The sequence below is a fragment of the Falco punctatus genome, assembly GCF_963210335.1.
Source record: "Falco punctatus genome assembly, chromosome: 6".
NCBI classification, from domain to species: Eukaryota; Metazoa; Chordata; class Aves; order Falconiformes; family Falconidae; genus Falco; species Falco punctatus.
In genome coordinates, this window is record NC_137585.1 from 51982977 (window position 1) to 52002329 (window position 19353).

The following is a 19353-nucleotide window of genomic DNA, read 5'->3' on the forward strand; positions in this document are numbered from 1 at the left end:
CTATAGGTCACTCAAGTTATTAATTTGATACACTCACAAACTTACCCACTATGAACCAAAATAAAATAAATATGAAAATCCATAAGTTATTTCTTGTCTTTACAGATGTTTCCCTTTGTATTTAGCAGGGATAAATAGTTACTTTCTTGAAAAAAACATACCTTGAAAATTCTCGGTGTATTGTCACATCAGTCGTTTCTCTGCAGAGCCAAATACCTGAATTGAGCATACGATTAATTAAGCTTTAAAATCTGAGGAATAAAGCGCATGTGTAAGGAGCCAGAATCAACACCACTGCAATTTAGAGACCAAAGTATCAATGTTTAACCAATAAATCAGAAGCGAGTGGACTCTGTGGAATGGATGTGTAATTTGTTGTGTTGAAATTGACTCCAAATTGTATTACAGTTCTATTCTGCTTTAATTAAAGTTTGTGTTTTCAAAGTTTTTCTTTGGGAGAACATACTGCAGTGTTGCATTCTGGAGGTGATGAAGTCATTAGTATCTAACTAGAAAGCTACATAGCTAAGTAGAACGTGTTCAGCACTTTGGCCAAAGATTAACGGAAATAACTGAGTTGAATACTATAAAAACTTGTTAACGCTCACAATACCTTATTAATAAAACTTTAAAAAAGTACTTCTCATTCATAATAACATTGCTTAATATATCATCTGAATATTAATTAGTTTAGTTGTGAAAACTTTTTTTTTTCTTGTTTAGATTACCTTCGTCAAAGCTATGGGCTGTCTATGGACTTAAACTCACCAAATGACTATAATAAATTGGTGCTTTCACTGTTATCTGGACTCCCAAATGAAGTGGACTTTGCAATTAATGTGTGTACTCTTCTTTCAAATGAAAGCAAGCATGTTATGCAGCTTGAAAAGGACCCTAAAATCATCACTTTACTGCTTGCAAATGCTGGGGTGTTTGATGACAGTAAGTATATAACATTTTTGCAACAGAAAGTGTTAATACCTGTTGTAGCATCTTTCACAACCCTCGATAATGAAAATGTTTATAATTTATTGCACTGTAATATATCTAGTTTTTGTTTTTACCTTGTCTGCAGTTAGTTTTTATTAGACATTACAAATACCTTTTAAACCAGGTAATTTTTATTGAAAGATTATTGTTTAACGGTTTAGTGAAATTTAAGAATTAGTTTTTCAGTGATAAGAGTTTGTTGAAGGTGCCGAATTTAAAGCATTGGATTTCCATCTGCTTGTAGCATATTACTGCTTTCTTCTGAATTCATAGGACCATGCTGACCTTTCATAATTCTTTTCTAGTAGCAGTCACAAATGTAAAAATTTAAAAACGGCAGTCTGAAAACAATGAGCCACTAAGGTCTTTATCCATATACTTCACTACACATTCAATTGTAGTGAAATTCACAATACAAAATTCAAGGGATAAAAATCTTAACCTGATTTTCAGAATTATTTAGTGTGTTAGCACGTAAATTTTTATTTCAGTATGTGAAATAAGCTATTCTGACTTGTTCAGTGTGACCTCCATGCTAAGTTGTTCCTTGTTTGTCTTTCTGTCAAGGAGAGGGGAAAAAAAAGTTAACTCAAACCATCCTAAAATCGTAACGTTCCTCTTGCATGGTGGTGAGGAGGAAATATTCACTGGTTTTATATACGGAATTTCAGAAACTGTCACCATAAGAAATTGTCCAAATGAGCTTTTTCAGCTAAGTGTACTGAACTCTGCTAGTACAGATGATCATACCTGTTTGCTTATAAATCTCCTTTGCATGTGTAAGCACAATCATAGTATGGTATGTCAGAGATTCTGTTTTAAAATTCTGGGGAAGGATGAGTGTTAGACATTGGTGGGTTTTTTTAATGATTAGTATTTTTACATGATTTTTAGCTTCCCCCCCTTCCCCCCAGTATTGTATTGGTGTTCTTCAGCTTCTCTCCTATGTTTTTGATTTGTAGCTGTGCCCTTCAGATATGGTTAGATCTTGGGCATTTAGTGTCTGCATCTAGCCCAGTCACAAGAACTTTCAAAGAAAAATATTTGAAAGGAAGTTAAAGTGAAACTTAGTCCTGCATGTCAGTGATTCCAGGATGCTTGTGCTCTAGATTTTTGAGTTTACCATCACTCCCCTGTTCTTTTGATGGAACTTCGATGGACTTAGGAATTCACTAATAATTTAATCAAGTTTTGTTTTGCTATTTGATGATTCTAATTTTTTTTTTGATCTGGCAGAGGTAGATTGTGTTTTCTCGAGTTCCTAACTTGGACTCTGAGCACAGGCTTGTTCCATAGCTGGTCTATATTAGTATTTCTTATATTGAAAAACATTAGAGGTAAAGCCAAGAGGAATGATGAGCGTGTAATGGGCTTGCTGTTTTCATTCCCTGGAGAAAACTTCATTTTTATCTTAGCTGATTACATCTTCTGGATAAATCCAGGGAGTGTCCTAGCAGCGTTAGGAGGCCTAATTGGAACAAAGTGGGGAAAGAAAGAAGGTTTGTGTTTACCTATTTTTGAAGCATGAAACTTCAATCTGAAATACTTAGATACTTTTATATTATAAATAGTGAAGGTAAATCTGTCATGTTTGGTGATTAAATGAAATCTGTAATTAGCAAATTCAGGTAGTATGAAAATACTGTCACAATAATTCCAGATGTAAATAAATGATGGCTGATTAACTTTATTTAATGTGGATTTTAGATTTGGCCTGTCTCTAAGGTTTTAGCATTGTTAGTATTTATAATGCAGTGTTTCTAGGTACAAGAAAAATATGTCTTCAGCTCCCCCCTCCCCACCCCCTTCCAAAGTTTGAGATAACAATTATATTGCAGGTAATAGGGGCAGCTCCAGGGGTTTGGGGTTATTTAGTATCTTCAGTTTGGAGTGCTGCATAAGCTTGGGTTTGGATTCTGTGAGTTGAAGGCTGATGTGATCTTGGAATTGAGATTTAAAACATTTTGCTCAAAACAATAAAATGTTATGAACCAAAATGTTTGTATAATTTAAAAGTACAATTGGCTTGTTACTGAACTACTGCAAGACAGTTTGGTTTTGGATTGACTTGATCTTTGAGTCAGATTGAGCCTTTGCTACTTTCAAGGAGTGATGATCAAAATGTTTGTGGTAGTGGTCCACCAAACAGCCAAGAACATGCAGTACACTTCCTGGTTAAATATTGGCATTCAGTTGAGTGCTGTCAATCTCCCTGCTACTGTCAGTGTTTAGAAAACATTAGTGGGGATTTGTTTAATTACTAAAGTAGTGCTTACAGCTTACACTGCACATGGAAAACAGTTGTTGATGTGAGGTTGAAAACTGAGCAGTCATCTTGGCTCCTGAAAAAGAGCTATGGAAATTTCCCATGTGTTTTTTTAAAGTGTTCACAAACTAGTCCATTTGTTATGGACTACTTACTTTCAATTTAAACTGTAAAATTGCAGTATCAGTTAATTAAATGACTATAAACATTTCGGTTGGTTTATACAAGGTTTTTTGAATGAAAACACTGAAGAATCTGTGATGTTGTTGAATGTTTATGGATTAGTAAAAAGCAGCAATCAAACGTTCTTATTTTACTAAATTCTGCTTTTTATGCTTAAAGCTTTAGGATCATTTTCTGCTGTATTTGGAGAAGAATGGAAGGAGAAAACTGATAGAGATTTTGTTAAGGTAATTTAAAAATTGTTAAAATAATTTTGAACTGCATATGATGGGTATAAATTCCTTTAAAATATAGACAATTATTAAGATATACTAGCATGTGTCTTTAGAATGACTCTCAACTCTGTTCCTTTGATTTAAATATAATAGGATACTAAATCACAGTTGTCATAAAATGTTTGGATAAGCAGTAAGAAATTTATTAATAAAAAATAGGTGTAGGGAAATGAATAAAGAGGTTCCATGTTTCTTTTTATAAGAAAGCAAATATGTATGAGGAGAAGAAAAACTGGCTAAGATACCTGGCAAGAGTAAAAAATGCTGTTTTTTAAAAACTGCTGTGATCAGTAAAGAAACATTTTGGATTATGAAAATTAAGTCCATAACATAATAAACATGGGACAAATTTAAGTAAGTTAGCAGTGTTGCAAGTTCGTTTCAGTTAAAATATTTTTGCACAGGGCTTTTTTATCTTTCCACTAGAGGGCACGGTCTACTGTATAAGTAATGAAAAGTAGTAAAAATATAACTAAAACTGCGTGTAAGTGCTTCCTCTTTATTCTAGGTGAGCATTTTGAGGTGAATGAGAGCATGAAATATATTATAGCTGAAATAGATTTGACTTTTCAGCATATTTGCTGTGGTACACAATTTCCTTAAATTGAATTTCAGGTAATGGTTTGTGTGGCTAAAATAGGAGAACGCTAGATTAAAACATATTTTTGATAATTTGCGCTTTTTATTAAGTAAAAATATTAAGAGATAAGGTGCTGAGTTCCTTATGAACTTACAGCTGGGTTTCTGCTCAATTTCTTAATTGTCTCATATACTGAAATGTCTTTCCAGCAGTATAGAGAAATATTTGTTAGGAGCTTTTTCCATTTGTCTTTTGCTTTATTTTTATGTAACTCAATTTTGAGACGAGTTGGACCATAGTAGTGTTAGTTAAATGGTAAGTATTCCTGAAATATCAGTGACTAGATTCCCTAACCAAAATTTCCTAGGTAAAATTAAGAACAAAAAAGGTAAGCTCTCATATTGGTTAGTATATGAACTTGAAAATGTGATTCAAATGTGCTGAAGCTAAGTGTAAAAAATAATGCTTCATAATCTGTTTCCTTTTTGCATTGAAAAATATGTCCAGAAGTACTGTAGGTTGTGTTTTGATTTGGTTTTTTTAAAAAGCATTTAGCACTTCTGTGTTCACTTCACCCTAAACTGTCAGACTGTTGCTGATCTAGATCAGCAACAAGCACCATGTCTAGATCTATAAACATTTTAAATTACACAGAATTCTAATTCATTATATGTTCATTAATTATATAAACTTAAGTAATTGTGATAGATAAGGACAGATGGTTCTGATAAATGTTTTTAACAAAGTGTTAAGTAGAACCAATGTAACTGCAATAAAGTTTACTAATAGGAAACTTGGATACTCTCCAAGATCCGTTTTTGAACATTACAACATGTATAGTACCACTCTAGTGAAATACTGCTGAAAGCATGTCAGAAACGAACACCAGATCTAAAAACATTTCTAATGCCAAGAATCCAGATTTTTCAGAACATCTTACTTCAAGTGTTTGCTTGACTCTAGTACTGGAAGTAATTTATTTTGTATTGCAGCTGTGGATGTGTTAAAACAGAAATGAAGTTTCCATAATGGTTCCCTTTATGACGTAGGAGAGAGATATTTGGTTGGCAGGGTTGAGATTTTGTATCCCCCCCCCCCCCCCCCCCTTTTTTTTTTTCTTTTAGATTTGCTTTTACAGCTTTAATAGGATGGCTATTGAATGCATGTCCCTGACTTGACTGTTCACGTTATCTTTTACAAAAATCTCCTTTGTTTGGTTTATTAAATTTTGTTGCCAGTTGTTTATGTCTTGATTTTGTAAGGTTATCATTCCAGTTTGTTTCTCTGCTATAATGGCAGCAGGTTAGAAATTGGTCTAGAGATGAAAATGGAACAAAGTTCTTAAGTGGGAGACTAAAAATGTGGAATTATGAATTGTAGTGATGGCATGGACACACAAATATTAGAGATTCATAGAGAATAGGGTGGGGAAAGCAATTTCTTAAACCTGTGAATTCTAAACTAATAGGAATTGAATTGATAGAAATTTTGTTGAGTTTATAAATGTTACCCTCAAACCATGGAGGATTTTTTATGTGTTGGAGATAAGGGATTGAGGGGATGAGGGAAGCTGAGAAATACTAGAAATCTTGAAGCTGTTCTGAAAACGATTCTCAGGGTTAAATTCAGGATTCATAGAGAAGTCATAAACTTGGATTCTTGGCAATTGAATGTCAGTTTCATGCAAAAAAAAAAAAATATTCAACTCCTAGTCTTTATTAGCTGAAAATAGCTTTTTAAATGCAGTGAAACAAATACAAATTATCTGTGAGAGTTGTTAAGAATTTTTGACATTTCATCTATATAGCTACTCTTACTAACTTTTTTCCAAGCTCCTCCTCATGCTTATTGAAATATATGAACATAAACATGCAACTTTGGATTTTATAGAGCAGTTTGGTTTCTGTATTTCAGTGTCTTTATACAAACATTGGGGGTCATTGTAGAATTATGTAGTTATTTAAAATTTCCACAAAACACTTTAGTATGTTTGCTTAAAATAAGTTTGATTTATTTTTTGGTCTCTTAATAATATTAGTATTTTTAAATTGGTTTTCAATAAAAATGGCCATATGTTTTTCTTCATTATTTTTTGTCTTCATTCTACTTATATTTGTACACTAGGAGTGAAACAGCATCACTGTTAGTATTTCTCCCACACTAAAGTATCTGTGCAATAACTGTAGATTGTTTGGTATTCGGTCAGCTCTTGAGTTCTGTATTAACTTATCAGCAAGAATCTGTCAATTGTTTCAGCACCAATACTTTGATTTTATATTCTGCTTTTTTCTAATTTTGACGTAAAATCATTCTACTTTACATGTGCAGTATCATGATTTTTTCAGAACAGTCTACTAGTTTGGTAACGTCATATTCACAAGCAAAGGAGCTTGCCTATTGAGTTGTGTCCTCCAACATCACTGTTGCAGTTGAAGGTGAAGATAAAAACAACATGTTTCTTTATACTAAACTTTGAGGGAACCAATTACTACCCTCCCCCCCTCCTTACTGCATTATAATAAAACCTGGAAAATTTGTAATTTCCATTGTCTGCAGCACTGTATTTTCTCACTTTCTACAGAACTTCCCTCTAAACTGAATCAAATGTCTTTACTAGTCAGTGTATCTATCTGTTCATTAATTGTCAGAATCTGAGTATAACTTTTGTTGAACCTGCTGTTACCTCTTACAGCTATGTTAATTTGTTGCTTTCTCCTGTCTTGATTTTTTTTTTTTTTCCTTGGTGCTGTCAATAAGCCTAAATGTCTTGTTAGTTGGAATGATTGCAAGTCCTTACTTAAGGACAGGAACAACTGTCATTTAGCCAGCCATCTTGCATCTCCTCGTTTTGTTTTATTGTCCCCATCCCCAAGCTCTGATGACATCCTGCTCAGGTGTTTTCTCGTCTGTGCTGGAAGTTTTCCCATTTTTAACTGTTTCATTTTGTTTTGGATTTCCTCATGTTAGCAAGGTTCACTTGTGAGTATAGTTTGTCTTTAGAGAGTGACTTGTTTATATAGAATGCTTATAATCAGACAGATTTAGCTGTTTTTCCAGGTATTTCTTTCATGTCTCCATCAGACAGCGGGCAGCTGCTGTAGTGTATGAATAATTGTATTGTATTTCTTCATGCACTACTCGTTTCTGTTTACTTCAAATTAAGTATTTAGATTTCATCTTCTTGGACTTATTGAGGTCTCCTCTAGCTGTGGAGTTCAGAAATCCATGCTTACGCAGTTTTTGTGCTTTCTTTAGTGCTTTACTTCTGGTTTCCTTTTTTTTTTTAAAAAAAAAAAGAAGTTCGTTCTTTGTTGTCCAACTCTTCTTTTTTTTATAAGTTTAATAATTTTCATTACTGAGCATTTACTGTTTTAATCTTTCTCAGTGTGTTGGAGAGTGATCCTTAAGGATTTAAAAGTCTGACATGTTTCAAACATCACCTTTCTTGTGTCTCTCAGTGATCTGTCAAGATGACTTGACTCCAGTTGCTGTCATATTTTTCTGCGACTATAAGTAGTCATGATCATTGCTACATTATATGATTTGTGGACTCAAATGTCCATTGTTTTTATGGACAGTAATTTGGTTTATGTGATTTCCAGTGAATTCTGTTTAATACTGTGCATCTTTTTCCAAAGGAACTTGGCTGCTGACAGTAATCAGGTTGTGCATGTGAATCAAGTTCTTGACCTTTGTCCATGATCTCTTAGCATCTGGATGTCACATAGTCAAGGGTTGTTTGTTTGCTTCCAAGTTTTGGCTTCATGTTCCTATTACCAGTGTGTTTTCGTGATCCAAAACATACATATACATACATACATATATATATATATGAATGACTGTTGATAAAGAGCTTCACTTTTTCATCCTTTCTTGTTCATTTACCTTCATAGGTAGTATCAGATTGCAGCTATCCATAGTTTATAGTAGGGAATAAATAACTGCTTGTTGATACTAAATAGATTTTTTTTTCCTTGTCGCTGTGATATAAGTACCATTTTTCAAAGGAATTCCCAGAAAGCTTAACTCATCTTTTCCCACTTCTTTCTTCTCAAACAAAAATTCTGCCACGTTTTGCCTTGTTCCCTTGTAACAGAAAGGCTGTGAACATTGTATGTAGGTTACTTAACTATTTTTCCACCTCAACATTCTCTGCCTACCCCCATCCTTTTCAGGGATCTTTCCTGCTTAGGCAGGAAACAAATGTTGAGTGGGCTGAGAGCAATCAAACCAGTCTGCTTAAATGCAAAAAAGGAGATGATTTAGGCCAACTCTTCCCTTGTAAAGAGAAGGAATAGAGGCTGCAGAACCATTCTGAACTTAAGGCATGTGAGAACACCTTTATTAAGAAGTACAAGATGGAGCTCATCGTAGGTGATCCTAGTGCTTTGGAAGAAGAGCTGGGTGAATTTTTTGATCATTTCCTGGTAGGACAGGTGATTCCAGTGTGAAGATTTTTCTGAGACATGGAAACATTGTATTTCACCAGAATCACAGAGGATAACTTTTCAGAACAAGGTGCACTTCTGGTTTTTTTTATTGGTGGTTTTACCCTACCATGTTGTAAAGGGTTTTGTAATTAATAAGCTTCATCATTCCAGTTGAGGAATGGAAAGTACAATTTACCACCTTCAAAGTCTCATCGAGGACTCTCTTTCTTCTGGCGGTGTTTTTTGGTTTTTTTTTTCCTTCTTTCTGAAGAGGTCCTAAGTGTCCTGAGTCTGCTTGAGGTTTCTTGAAGTCCTCTGTCTGAGTCAAAGATGCAGAATTCATATTCACTGTTGGGTCTGACGTAGCACCTCTCAAAGAACCCGCATTTTTTAAATGTTTGGACAACTTGATTTTATGCCTGATAATTTGATTGAGACTTTATCATAGCCCAGGCTGGTTGTAGTTTTAAAATTCCTTAATGTGACTGTACGTGCAGTACACAAGGGTGTTGCTTCAAGCTGTTTGTCATTCCCTGAACAGAATAGTAACTTTTCTGAGGGAAATAGTTGACTCTTCTATGTATGGTGCATTCTGGAAGATAGCTTGCTGGAATCAAACGGAAAATTGTTCTACCAATTCTAAATAATTGGAGACAGATGGCCTCTTCCCTTTGCTAGGAATTCAACTCAGCTATCTATGGTAAAGCTTTCAGGTGTTTTGGAGTTCGGTATAGTGATATACGCATATCAGGCTTCCACCTGAACATTTATTGTTGCAACATGCTTGTCAACAGCTAAAGTCCTTGAGATCCTGACCCCTCTATAGTTAGCAACCTATCTCTAAAATAGATACATTAAATGCCATATATAATAGTTTGCTTTAGCTGCTTGGATTTCTGAGCACGTTACTTACTGATAAGCTGTTTTAAGTTAGTGACTTCTTGAATGAAGGATATAGGATAATATTCCTGAGGGTTTTGGTGATACTATCTTTGGGATAATATTTCTTGAGTTATTTGGTCATATCACTGGAGCTTTTGCAGAGTGTTTGAAATCCTAAAATCTGCAGAGTGCTCACAGGAAGCCTGGTTTTCTACTGCAGTAGGCATTTCACAGTTGCTGAAGCACCCATGACACATGCTGGCTTTGGGAATGCAGCCCTGCAGTTTTGAGCAAGGAAAAGACTTGGGGACACTTCCACAGGTAAAGCAGTGTTCTTGGTGAGGATTATCACCCACAGTGCTTCTGTATGTAGAAATAAACACTCAGGAGAGAGGGAGAGAAAAACAGTTTTTATTTTTGAATTTATATTGTCTGCATATTCATGTCTGTCCCGCAGATTTTCTTTCCTAGAGATTTAAGAGCCTTTCCAGATCGGTAGGGCTCAGAGGAACTGAGGGTGTGGGGGATGAACATTATTTTGGTGTGTTTCACATAGGTAACAGGGCTTGTGCATATGGTCTAAGTAATCCTATGGTAAAAATTCTCTAGCTGGAGAGGTTTAGCATCTTATGCTCACAGCATGACTGTATAATGAAACAATTTGAAGAATAACAGTTATATGTAAGTCAACTTTATTTGGCACCTTGGTGTGTATCTCAGCTTACAGGAAGGAGCCATGTTCTGTTCTTTTCTGAAAAAGATAATCTCATCTGAGTTGACAGATAGCATTCAACAGACTGCCTCTTTAGGAAGGGAAGACCTTCTCAGTTGTTCAAGTGTGTATCTGTTCATTCGTCAAGTTTTAGGTGACAAGTACAGTTTTCTAACAATGTATTCCTGTCTTCGTCTTTAGCCATAGTACTTTGAGGCTTTATCTTCAGCAGGGTCTGTAGTGTCTTCATCTGCAGAATTCTAAAATCTTCATTTTCCATCCCTTTGAGAGTATGTCCAGGGTGATTTGGCTTCCAGATAGAAAAATTTATTCCTTTGTGATTTTATGTTGTCAGAGTTTTTAAATGTTTGATTTTGGACTATACACATAATACTTAAGTTGCAAAAGGTGGATTATTGGAGTATTCAGCTAGCAAAATGTGATGATGCTGTTTTAACATTTGACTTGTGACAGTAGTTTTAACATTGTATTGTGGTTGACTTTGGCCTCTTCCAAAAAGATACAGGTTGAAGTTGAAGACTTTTAAGTTCAATATTCACTTTAAAAAAAATCTTTAACTGATTAAACAACTAATCTTTAAAAGCTTCTGAGGTTTTTCTTTTAAGTAGCAGTGAAATGTGAAGGCTTACTGTGTTCATTGCTTTTCCAAAAGGAAACATCCTAAAGGAAGGACTGGTATATTTCCAGAGTATACTATTTTGTGCTTTTATAAACAATGACTGAAGCCTTTTCCTTAAATACCCTTACTTTTAGAGAAGGAGGCTATCTCAAAATTAAGTACATTCCGCAGATTTTACCTGCGTGCCTTCATCTTCTGTGGTGTTTGATAATAGCCTCAGTATTAATTAGAAAACCGGTAAGGTTAGACTTATATTGGGCTGTTCTTCTCTTTGCTAAAATGAGGTAGTAATCTCTTCTGTGCAAGTAATCCTCTTTTCTAAACAGCACTTGAATGTCATTTAGCATCTTTGCAGTGGAAAATAACTTTTTTTCATTCCAATTTACAAAATCTGTAGTATTGTATTTTTCAAGAAAATAGCACTGTCAAGCTTGGTATGAACGCTGTAATTTAGTAATTACATTTGCATAGCAAGATTTCTCCTGCTGTTCAGCTGGTTGTGCTTCCCATCCTTCCCTTTTTATCCAAATTTATTTGTGGTTTTATTCTGTGAGCATAGCCAAAAGAGGAGCTGTATTTCATTAGTGAGCCACAGGAGTGTTTATATTTTCATTATAAAACTACACATTAGAATGTATATATCATGTATTTTTGTATTAATATACATCACAGTGTGTGTCTTTATTAGCTTGTAAACCTTAATCTCTTGCTAGTCCTGTTGAAATTCAAGAACTAACTGGCATAATAACCATTTACAGATCAGACCATGTATTTGTAAAGTAATTTGAATTCCAGACTGCTGAAGCATTCTGTTTTGCTTATATTTAGAAAGGTTTTTGGTGATGGTGGTTGCTGCTTCTCTCTTTCCCTTGATCTATGATGATGTGGAAAATGTAACAGAAGCTTTAAAAAGTCTCCCAAGATAGAAATCTGACTGTTGTACTTCTGGCCAGGAGTCTTAAGATCTACTGAAACTGAGAGGAGTCACCATCTTCTGCTTTAGGAGTTTACTGTTTGTAGGTGGTGAAGGAGGATGAGCTGCACTTTTTCCCCACTTACAACTGCAGTATTTCTAATTAATTGTGGAAAACTGTCCATATAGCTTCAGTATGTGCTTCAGCAAAGTACTTCGTGGTAGCGATGGTTGATCATGAATGTGTACTTACGGGCTTGAAGGAACGAGTATCTTAAAGTACTGAACATCTTGCGTATCATCAAATGAGTGAAAAATGTGGTTACTCTTAGATGTATCAAGGTACTAGGAAATTTTTAAAGAATAATGTTTTTCATTTCAATATCTAAAGAAATATAAGGCCCTGGAAATTCAGTGTATTTTTAATTATTTTTTCAGTTTTGGAAGGATATTGTTGAGGATATTGAAGTTCGTGATCTAATTTCTGACAGAAGCAAATCTCAAGGTGAGACATCTTGACTAATCTTAATACTTGCATGTTGGTAAATATGGCAAAAGATGGACTAAAATGTATTTGTTTACTTTGTAGATATTCCATCAGAAGAGTGGATTTGGGAATCCTTGTTTCATCCACCTCGCAAATTGGGCATTAATGATATTGAAGGGCAGCGGGTACTTCAGATCGCAGTGATTTTACGTAATCTTTCTTTTGAAGAGGGAAATGTTAAACTTTTGGCAGCTAATCGTACTTGTCTTCGGTTCCTGCTACTCTCTGCTCATAGTCACTTTATTTCTCTACGGCAGTTGGGGCTTGACACGCTGGGAAATATTGCAGCAGAGGTAATGTGCTTCTAAACACAATAATTAAAATATAATTTGGTAAAAGCATTACTTCAGTGTTAATTAAATTAATTACTTTTTTCCTTGATCATTGGATGAAGCAGGAAATGAATTATTCTATGAATTTGTAAATAGCAATTTGAAAACAAGTATTTAGAGCCAAAACAAAAATACAGAGTGTATGTTTCGGTTTGAAATGGAATCACATGAAGAAGACTGATTGTATAGGGAGATGCGAAATATTTGTCATGTATAATTTTCAGTTTAGTTTCCTAGAGAGAAGAAAGGAATTTAGCTAAATTCTGCAGACTATACGCTAGCTTCTTCACTTCATAATTATAACCTTTAGTCATAACTTCAAAATAATACATTTTGAGAAAGGGGGTGGTAGAGGGTTTTATGCAGCTTGTAGTGGGCACCAGTAAGCTAGTCATGTGCCACTGGGTATACTGCCTGAATCATGTGAGGCATCATTTTCAAAGAGGCTTGAATGTAATAAAATACATTATTTCAATGTGTCATATAATTGTGCAGATAAATTATATGAATTTTATAGGTAGATATGTTCAGATATTGTTTAAATTTTAAAATACAGCAGATAAATGTAAGTAAAATGGGTAGTATCAGAGAATGAGGCTTGCAGTGTTGGTTCACTGCTGAACTTTCTAAAAAAGATGGCATTTTCATTTACCATGTATCCAGCTTCTCTTGAATAAGAGAGCATGTTACATATTACAATGTCTGAGAGCTCTGACTGAGCAGCAGGAGTGGATAGAAACAGAATGAATGTTTGTGATTGTGTTTTGGAAGGAATGTTTGTCATTATTCAAGTTCTGTTTGTTGGATATTAAAATATATTTGTGTATACTGTGAACTGCCTGGGAGTAAAGTTATTTTCCTTATTCTGAGTAATGGAAAGTGTAAGTTAGACTGCTACTTCAGAGCAGGGGAGGAGGAGGGAACTCAAAATGTGAGCTATAATACAAAGATCACAGGGTTGTGATTTTTGTGAACATAAATGTCATTTATATGTGCTGCATTTAAACACTTTTTAACCTTATATTTTTATATGTAAATTTAAGGTTTTGAGCCATTAGCACTATATGGATAGTGTTAGTAATTTTTTTTTCCCCCCTTTCTCGTCAGCTTCTTTTGGATCCTGTTGATTTCAAAACTACTCATCTAATGTTTCACACTGTTACAAAATGCCTCATGTCAAGGGATAGATTTTTAAAAATGAGAGGTAAGATCTCTAGCTATTCTTGTTGTTGTATTAGAATTGCAATTATTGCTGTTTAAAACTATTTTGTATTTGTTCTTTAGGCATGGAAATCTTGGCAAATCTTTGTAAGGCTGAAGATAATGGTGTCTTAATTTGTGAATATGTGGATCAAGAATCCTATAAAGAGATCATATGTCATCTCACACTACCGGATGTGCTGCTTGTAATCTCAGCACTTGAGGTGCTATACATGCTCACAGAAATGGGAGAAGTGGCCTGCTCAAAGATTGCTAAAGTAGAGAAGAGCATAGGTAAGTGAGAAACATATTGCTCTTACTTATGTAGGGAAAAAAAAGGCTTAAGAGTATACCATGTTCAGTGGTTAAAAACATGGCTTGCTTGTGTGTGTGTGCAGCTTCGGGTTGGATATTGGAATAGGAAGTTTTTACTAAGATTTATTCATGTCCTCAAGAAATTGATGATGCTCATAACTAGGAAAGCTGTAACTTCTGAAGTCTCTCTCTTTTTTTTTTTTTTTTAATGCCATGATGATCTCAAAGGTCTTTTCCAACCTAAATGATTCTGTGGTTCTAAAAAGTGTGTTTAAAAAGAAAAATCTACAGAAGTATGCAGAGGCTTGTTTTTTTTCAGCACATGGCAATTTTAAAGCAAATCAGTATGTCCCAGCAGCATTCATTTGTCTTGTCCTAACATCATTGTTGGTTTTCCATTTAATACTTCAGATACATTAGTATGTCTGGTTTCTATGGACATCCAGATGTTTGGACCTGATGCACTTACTGCTGTAAAACTCATAGAACATCAGTGTGTTAGCCAGCAAGGAGTACTTGATGTCAGACCACCAGTAATGGATCATGGTTCTTCACAGGCCCATGCAACAGGTGTCCCAGGTTAGTATCACTGCAAGAGAACATATTCTTCTACAAAATTTCCTATATGGCATATGTGATTTTCATCTACTGTAAGTATCTGATTAATTCATGTAAATATAGCAGTATGCATAACAGACAGCATCTTTTTCATTGTTCACAAGGCAAATCCAAAGCTATGTTAGTCAAAACTGTTGTGAAACAAGCTTTAAAAGTATTAATATTTTCCAGTAGCTAATCTGAAAATTTACTGCAAGTTATTTTCACTCCTTATTTTAACTTGTTCAGTGGAAAGAAAGAGTATCTATTCTAGATTGTTCCCACAATTTACAGAGATTTAGATGTCTATCTTATATTGTATCTTACATAGAATATTATTGAGCAATAACAATAGTATTTGATAGAATTGCAGAGATGAAATAGACACACAGAATCATGCCTCTGTTGAAGCTGCTAAACAGCTTATTGTGATGTGAACCAAATTTTAACTGTTCTTTAAGCTTGAAAAGTGTTTTCTTGACTGTAAATTCAATTTTAATTATGATTAATTTTTGCAGTTTTATTTTGGGATTAAATACTGGCACTTTGGAAGTTGATGTCACAGCTATTAGTGACTGGGGGAACAGCGTATGTACCTCATTCTGTCTTTTCTAGTAAAAGCATGTAGCAGTGTACCACAAGGGCATACAAGATGGGACATAGCTGTTCTGGGGAAAAAATGGAGAAAGAACCATTATGACAGACACTGGCTTGCATGTCTTAAGTGTACCGTTCCTGGAATGGATGCAGATATCACAGTGAAAGTGACTGGAAAAGAATGTGACTAGGGGGATGAACAAGAATGAATAGAAGGAACTGATATGACATTGGAACTAATTCTTTACGTTATATTTTCTTCCACTTGGGAACTGGACAAATAATTTCTGTGTGTTTGTGCCTGTTCTGGTGAAGTATTGTGCCACTCTTAAATCATGCTTAGTAAAGTACTGAGATCATGGATCATGATAATTTTTCTGGAAGGTGTCATTCACTAAGTGCTATGTCATGATTGCACTTTAGTGGTGGTTCTGTCCTTAACATACCCTGCTTCACTTTGGTAAATTGTGGTGCAAATTTGTAGTCTGCTTAGTGTGCTTTTGTGACTTGCCTTAGCTGGACACATACTTGCTTACAAATACAGGAGAAATTGTACCAGTGAAAGTCATGGACTTGTTGAAGTGCTTCATTCAGGAGAACAAAAATCGTTTCAGCAAGTGTTGTTTTTTCCCCCCTCTCCCCTCATTCTCCACAGCCTCTAGGACAGCACCACATGTTGCTCCACCACCGGGAATAGTAGAAATAGACAGTGAGAAATTTGCATGTCAGTGGTAAGTGTATAGTTCTATTCTAATACTTTAATGGAGAAGAAAAACAAAGATGGTGTATTTGTGTGTCACAGAATTTTCTAGCTTACTTCTATTTACTGTTAGACTAGTTTTTCTGAAAAGACTAAAGCAAAACCATTCTGTCATTGCATTAAAGAAATAGGAAAGAAAAAACACAACCAGCATATTCACTTTTTTACAGTTGATATTTGAAATTAGTTGGTTTCTCTCTTAGAATAGAATTTAATTTTATTTTTAACTCTGATCTTGATTTTATTTTTTTAAATTATCAGACAGCATTATCTGTTTCATGAGTGTTTTCATCTCATAATGTGTTGATATATTACTGCACCAATATAAAAGTAATTATGGCTTTATGAAGCTAGGCCCTGCAAAACTCTCACGTGATCATTGTGAACTTCGAGCAGATAAAGGAATGTCAAAGCCTTTTCCATCTAAATTCTCTTGCTTTCAACTAATATTGTTGTTGTCAGATATCTAGAGAAAAAACTATTGCATCTGTGGTTCTTGTGGACTTAGGGTGATCTTTCTGAATTGTTTGACTTATGTAAATCTACTCACTTTCCAGATATTTGTATTAATCGGGTCTTGAATGGACCCTTTCACCTCTGCTGCTTCCCAACTCGTATGTTTGTCTGCTGTCTTATTGATCAGACAAGGGTCTTCAAGATAAAGCGGGTAAAATTTGTCAAAGCTTAGTGCTTTAGGTCGTGATTTAATTTTACTTCCAGCAAAGCTTTGATTGCAAGCAGGAAATGTTGCAGATTCTTGTTGGTCAACTTGTTCACATGCTTCTGTTCACACACTGCAAAGTGTGATTAACGTACACTGCTGAAAGACTGAGGAAATTCACATTTAGACGTCTAACAGAGATACCTGGAGTTGGAATCACTGCAGTTCAGTGTAGCGATTTGCAAGTTGGTCTCTAGCCAAAGCTAGTTTTTTAGGCTGTCGTCTTAATTTAATGGAGATTCCCCCAACAGTAAAATGAACTACCTTCACCTGCCTCATTTCCAATGAGATTATGAATTACCGTCTGGTGCCACCTTCTTTTTTTTGACTAGAGAGAGCACCAGACATCTAGCTTTCAGTAGGAAAATTTGTAGGCGAGGTGAAATGTGCATTCTGTATAAAATGTAAAATAGAAGTTTTGACTGTTGAAATAAGTATGAGTAGTACTATGCTGCAACTGTGTGGTATCACAAATGACAGAAAACACTGAAGCAAACATAGAGCATATATGAGGAAGATTTCAAATGCCTGCTTTGTGATTCTGCATACTACTTCAGCTGTCAGTGTTGAATACTGTTATTTTGTACTTGATTTTCTTCTGGTTAGTCTTAGATGGATATGAACTAGTGAGAAATAAAAGCTAATATCTAGTCCTGAAAATCCTCTTTAAATACTTACTGTGCTGCCAAAAAGAAAGAGGAGGGACAACACAAACTGAGAGCAGCGGAGTAAGCCCCTTCCGAGCATTTTCATCAATGCTAATACGGAGTGCCTTACGTTCATGTGCATTTTCATGGTATGTTTTAGTCATTGCTTCCTACTGAGAGAAATGGGAAAATGAGTAAATCACAGCAGCAGAATTTAGAAAAAGTTACTATCTCTTGGAAGCAGCAGAAAGACAAGGTATTTAATTTGACCTTCCTGGATATGTTATTAGTTAGCCAGCTTGGCCTGAGTAGAAGTCCTTGTAAGTGTGTGTGACCATTAAGTGCTAGTCACAGATCCTATTTCACCATTTCAAGTCCTCAGTATCTTCAGTTTGCTGGTACAGTGTGTCAGTGTGTCAGCCTAATATGACATATCCAACTGGACAGTCATTTGTCTGATATGCTGAATTTAATTAATACCTAGACTTGCTGTTATGCAGCATGATCTCAGGTTTTGTAATAATAAAATGGTAACTCAGCTGCAGGAGAGATGGCATTATATTTACTCTTTACTGATCATGAGAGAACACAATTTGAAGAATGTAATGATTTGATTTTTCTCCTTTGACACATCTAGTTATATTGGGAGTGTAGGACTCTACAAAGGAGAATACAGTGTATTTATCCAAAATGTTAGCACCATATAGTAAATGCCGGCAATTTAGAATATATTTCTATTCTGTCTGAGCCTATATGCTGGTACTGGTATTTCAGCATTGTGTCAGTTATTACTTAGCTCCGTTTGCTGCTGGGGATGAACTGTTCCCATGTCTCTGGGTTGGAATAATGGATCTGAAAGAAAAATTAAACTAACAGAAAATATTTCTTTCTCTCACAGCTTCCTGGTTGAGGGTTGGATGGTCTGTGTGTTTGTGGAGAGTCTGTAGGAGATACAAATACTGCCTTTCCCTGGAAATTGAATGTTAGGCAGAACAGGTTGTTCAAGGATTTTATTGATGTCTGTGTAGTGTGGGACTCTAGGAATGAGAGTGTGTTTGTGTGCCTACTCTCTTAGAATCCCAGTTCCTTTTCCTGCCTTCCCACCTCTGTAAGAATAGCAGGGTTGAGATTGCTATTCTATCTCTGGGTTTACTTGTATTTTAAAGTAAGACTGCATTAGCAGATCAGTTAACAAAATCTTGGTTTTGGTACAAATGTTGACTTCTGAGATTTCTGATGAAGAATTAGCTGGCATTCAGTCACCTTTTGCTAAAGTAGAATCATTAAGAAGTAAGATTAGAGCTGTGGGGAGGAGACATCCCAAAATCTTTTTTTGGTTTTGTTTCTGAATATACAATAAAGAAGGCATCTGTAGAGACTGTTTTGCATGTTAGATATGTAAATAAGATCTTGCATGTAAAACTGACTGCATGTGCTAGGGTTCCTATGCGTTGAATCATAAGCAGTGAGAAGGCAAAAGTATGGAACAGACAGTGTACTAAAATGCTATTTCCATGCTGTTATCCAGTCTCAAAAGTTTCTGTGATACAGACAGAAGTGTTTTAATATCCCTTTTAAAAGTACTCTTTCTATATTTTGCTTCATAGTTTATTTTTTCATCCTCAGGTTGAATGCACATTTTGAAGTGAATCTTGATTGCTCAGTCTCTCGAGCAGAAATGTACTCTGAATACCTCTCTACCTGTAGTAAATTAGCTCGAGGTGGAATCCTAACATCAACTGGATTTTATAAATGTCTGCGGTAAG

General features: G+C 35.1%; 1 protein-coding gene across 2 annotated transcripts in view; it reads left to right on the forward strand.

Annotated features, from left to right (window-relative positions):
* Positions 1-19353, forward strand: part of ARID2 (AT-rich interaction domain 2) — a 107134-nt gene that overhangs the window by 61937 nt on the left and 25844 nt on the right. For both annotated transcript variants that reach the window (XM_080392558.1, XM_080392559.1), the window contains 9 exons: positions 724-942; positions 3599-3666; positions 12310-12376; positions 12461-12711; positions 13858-13954; positions 14035-14244; positions 14677-14844; positions 16115-16190; positions 19214-19348. In XM_080392558.1, coding sequence (XP_080248684.1) covers positions 724-942; positions 3599-3666; positions 12310-12376; positions 12461-12711; positions 13858-13954; positions 14035-14244; positions 14677-14844; positions 16115-16190; positions 19214-19348 — 1291 coding nt within the window. The remainder of the gene's footprint in view (positions 1-723; positions 943-3598; positions 3667-12309; positions 12377-12460; positions 12712-13857; positions 13955-14034; positions 14245-14676; positions 14845-16114; positions 16191-19213; positions 19349-19353) is intronic.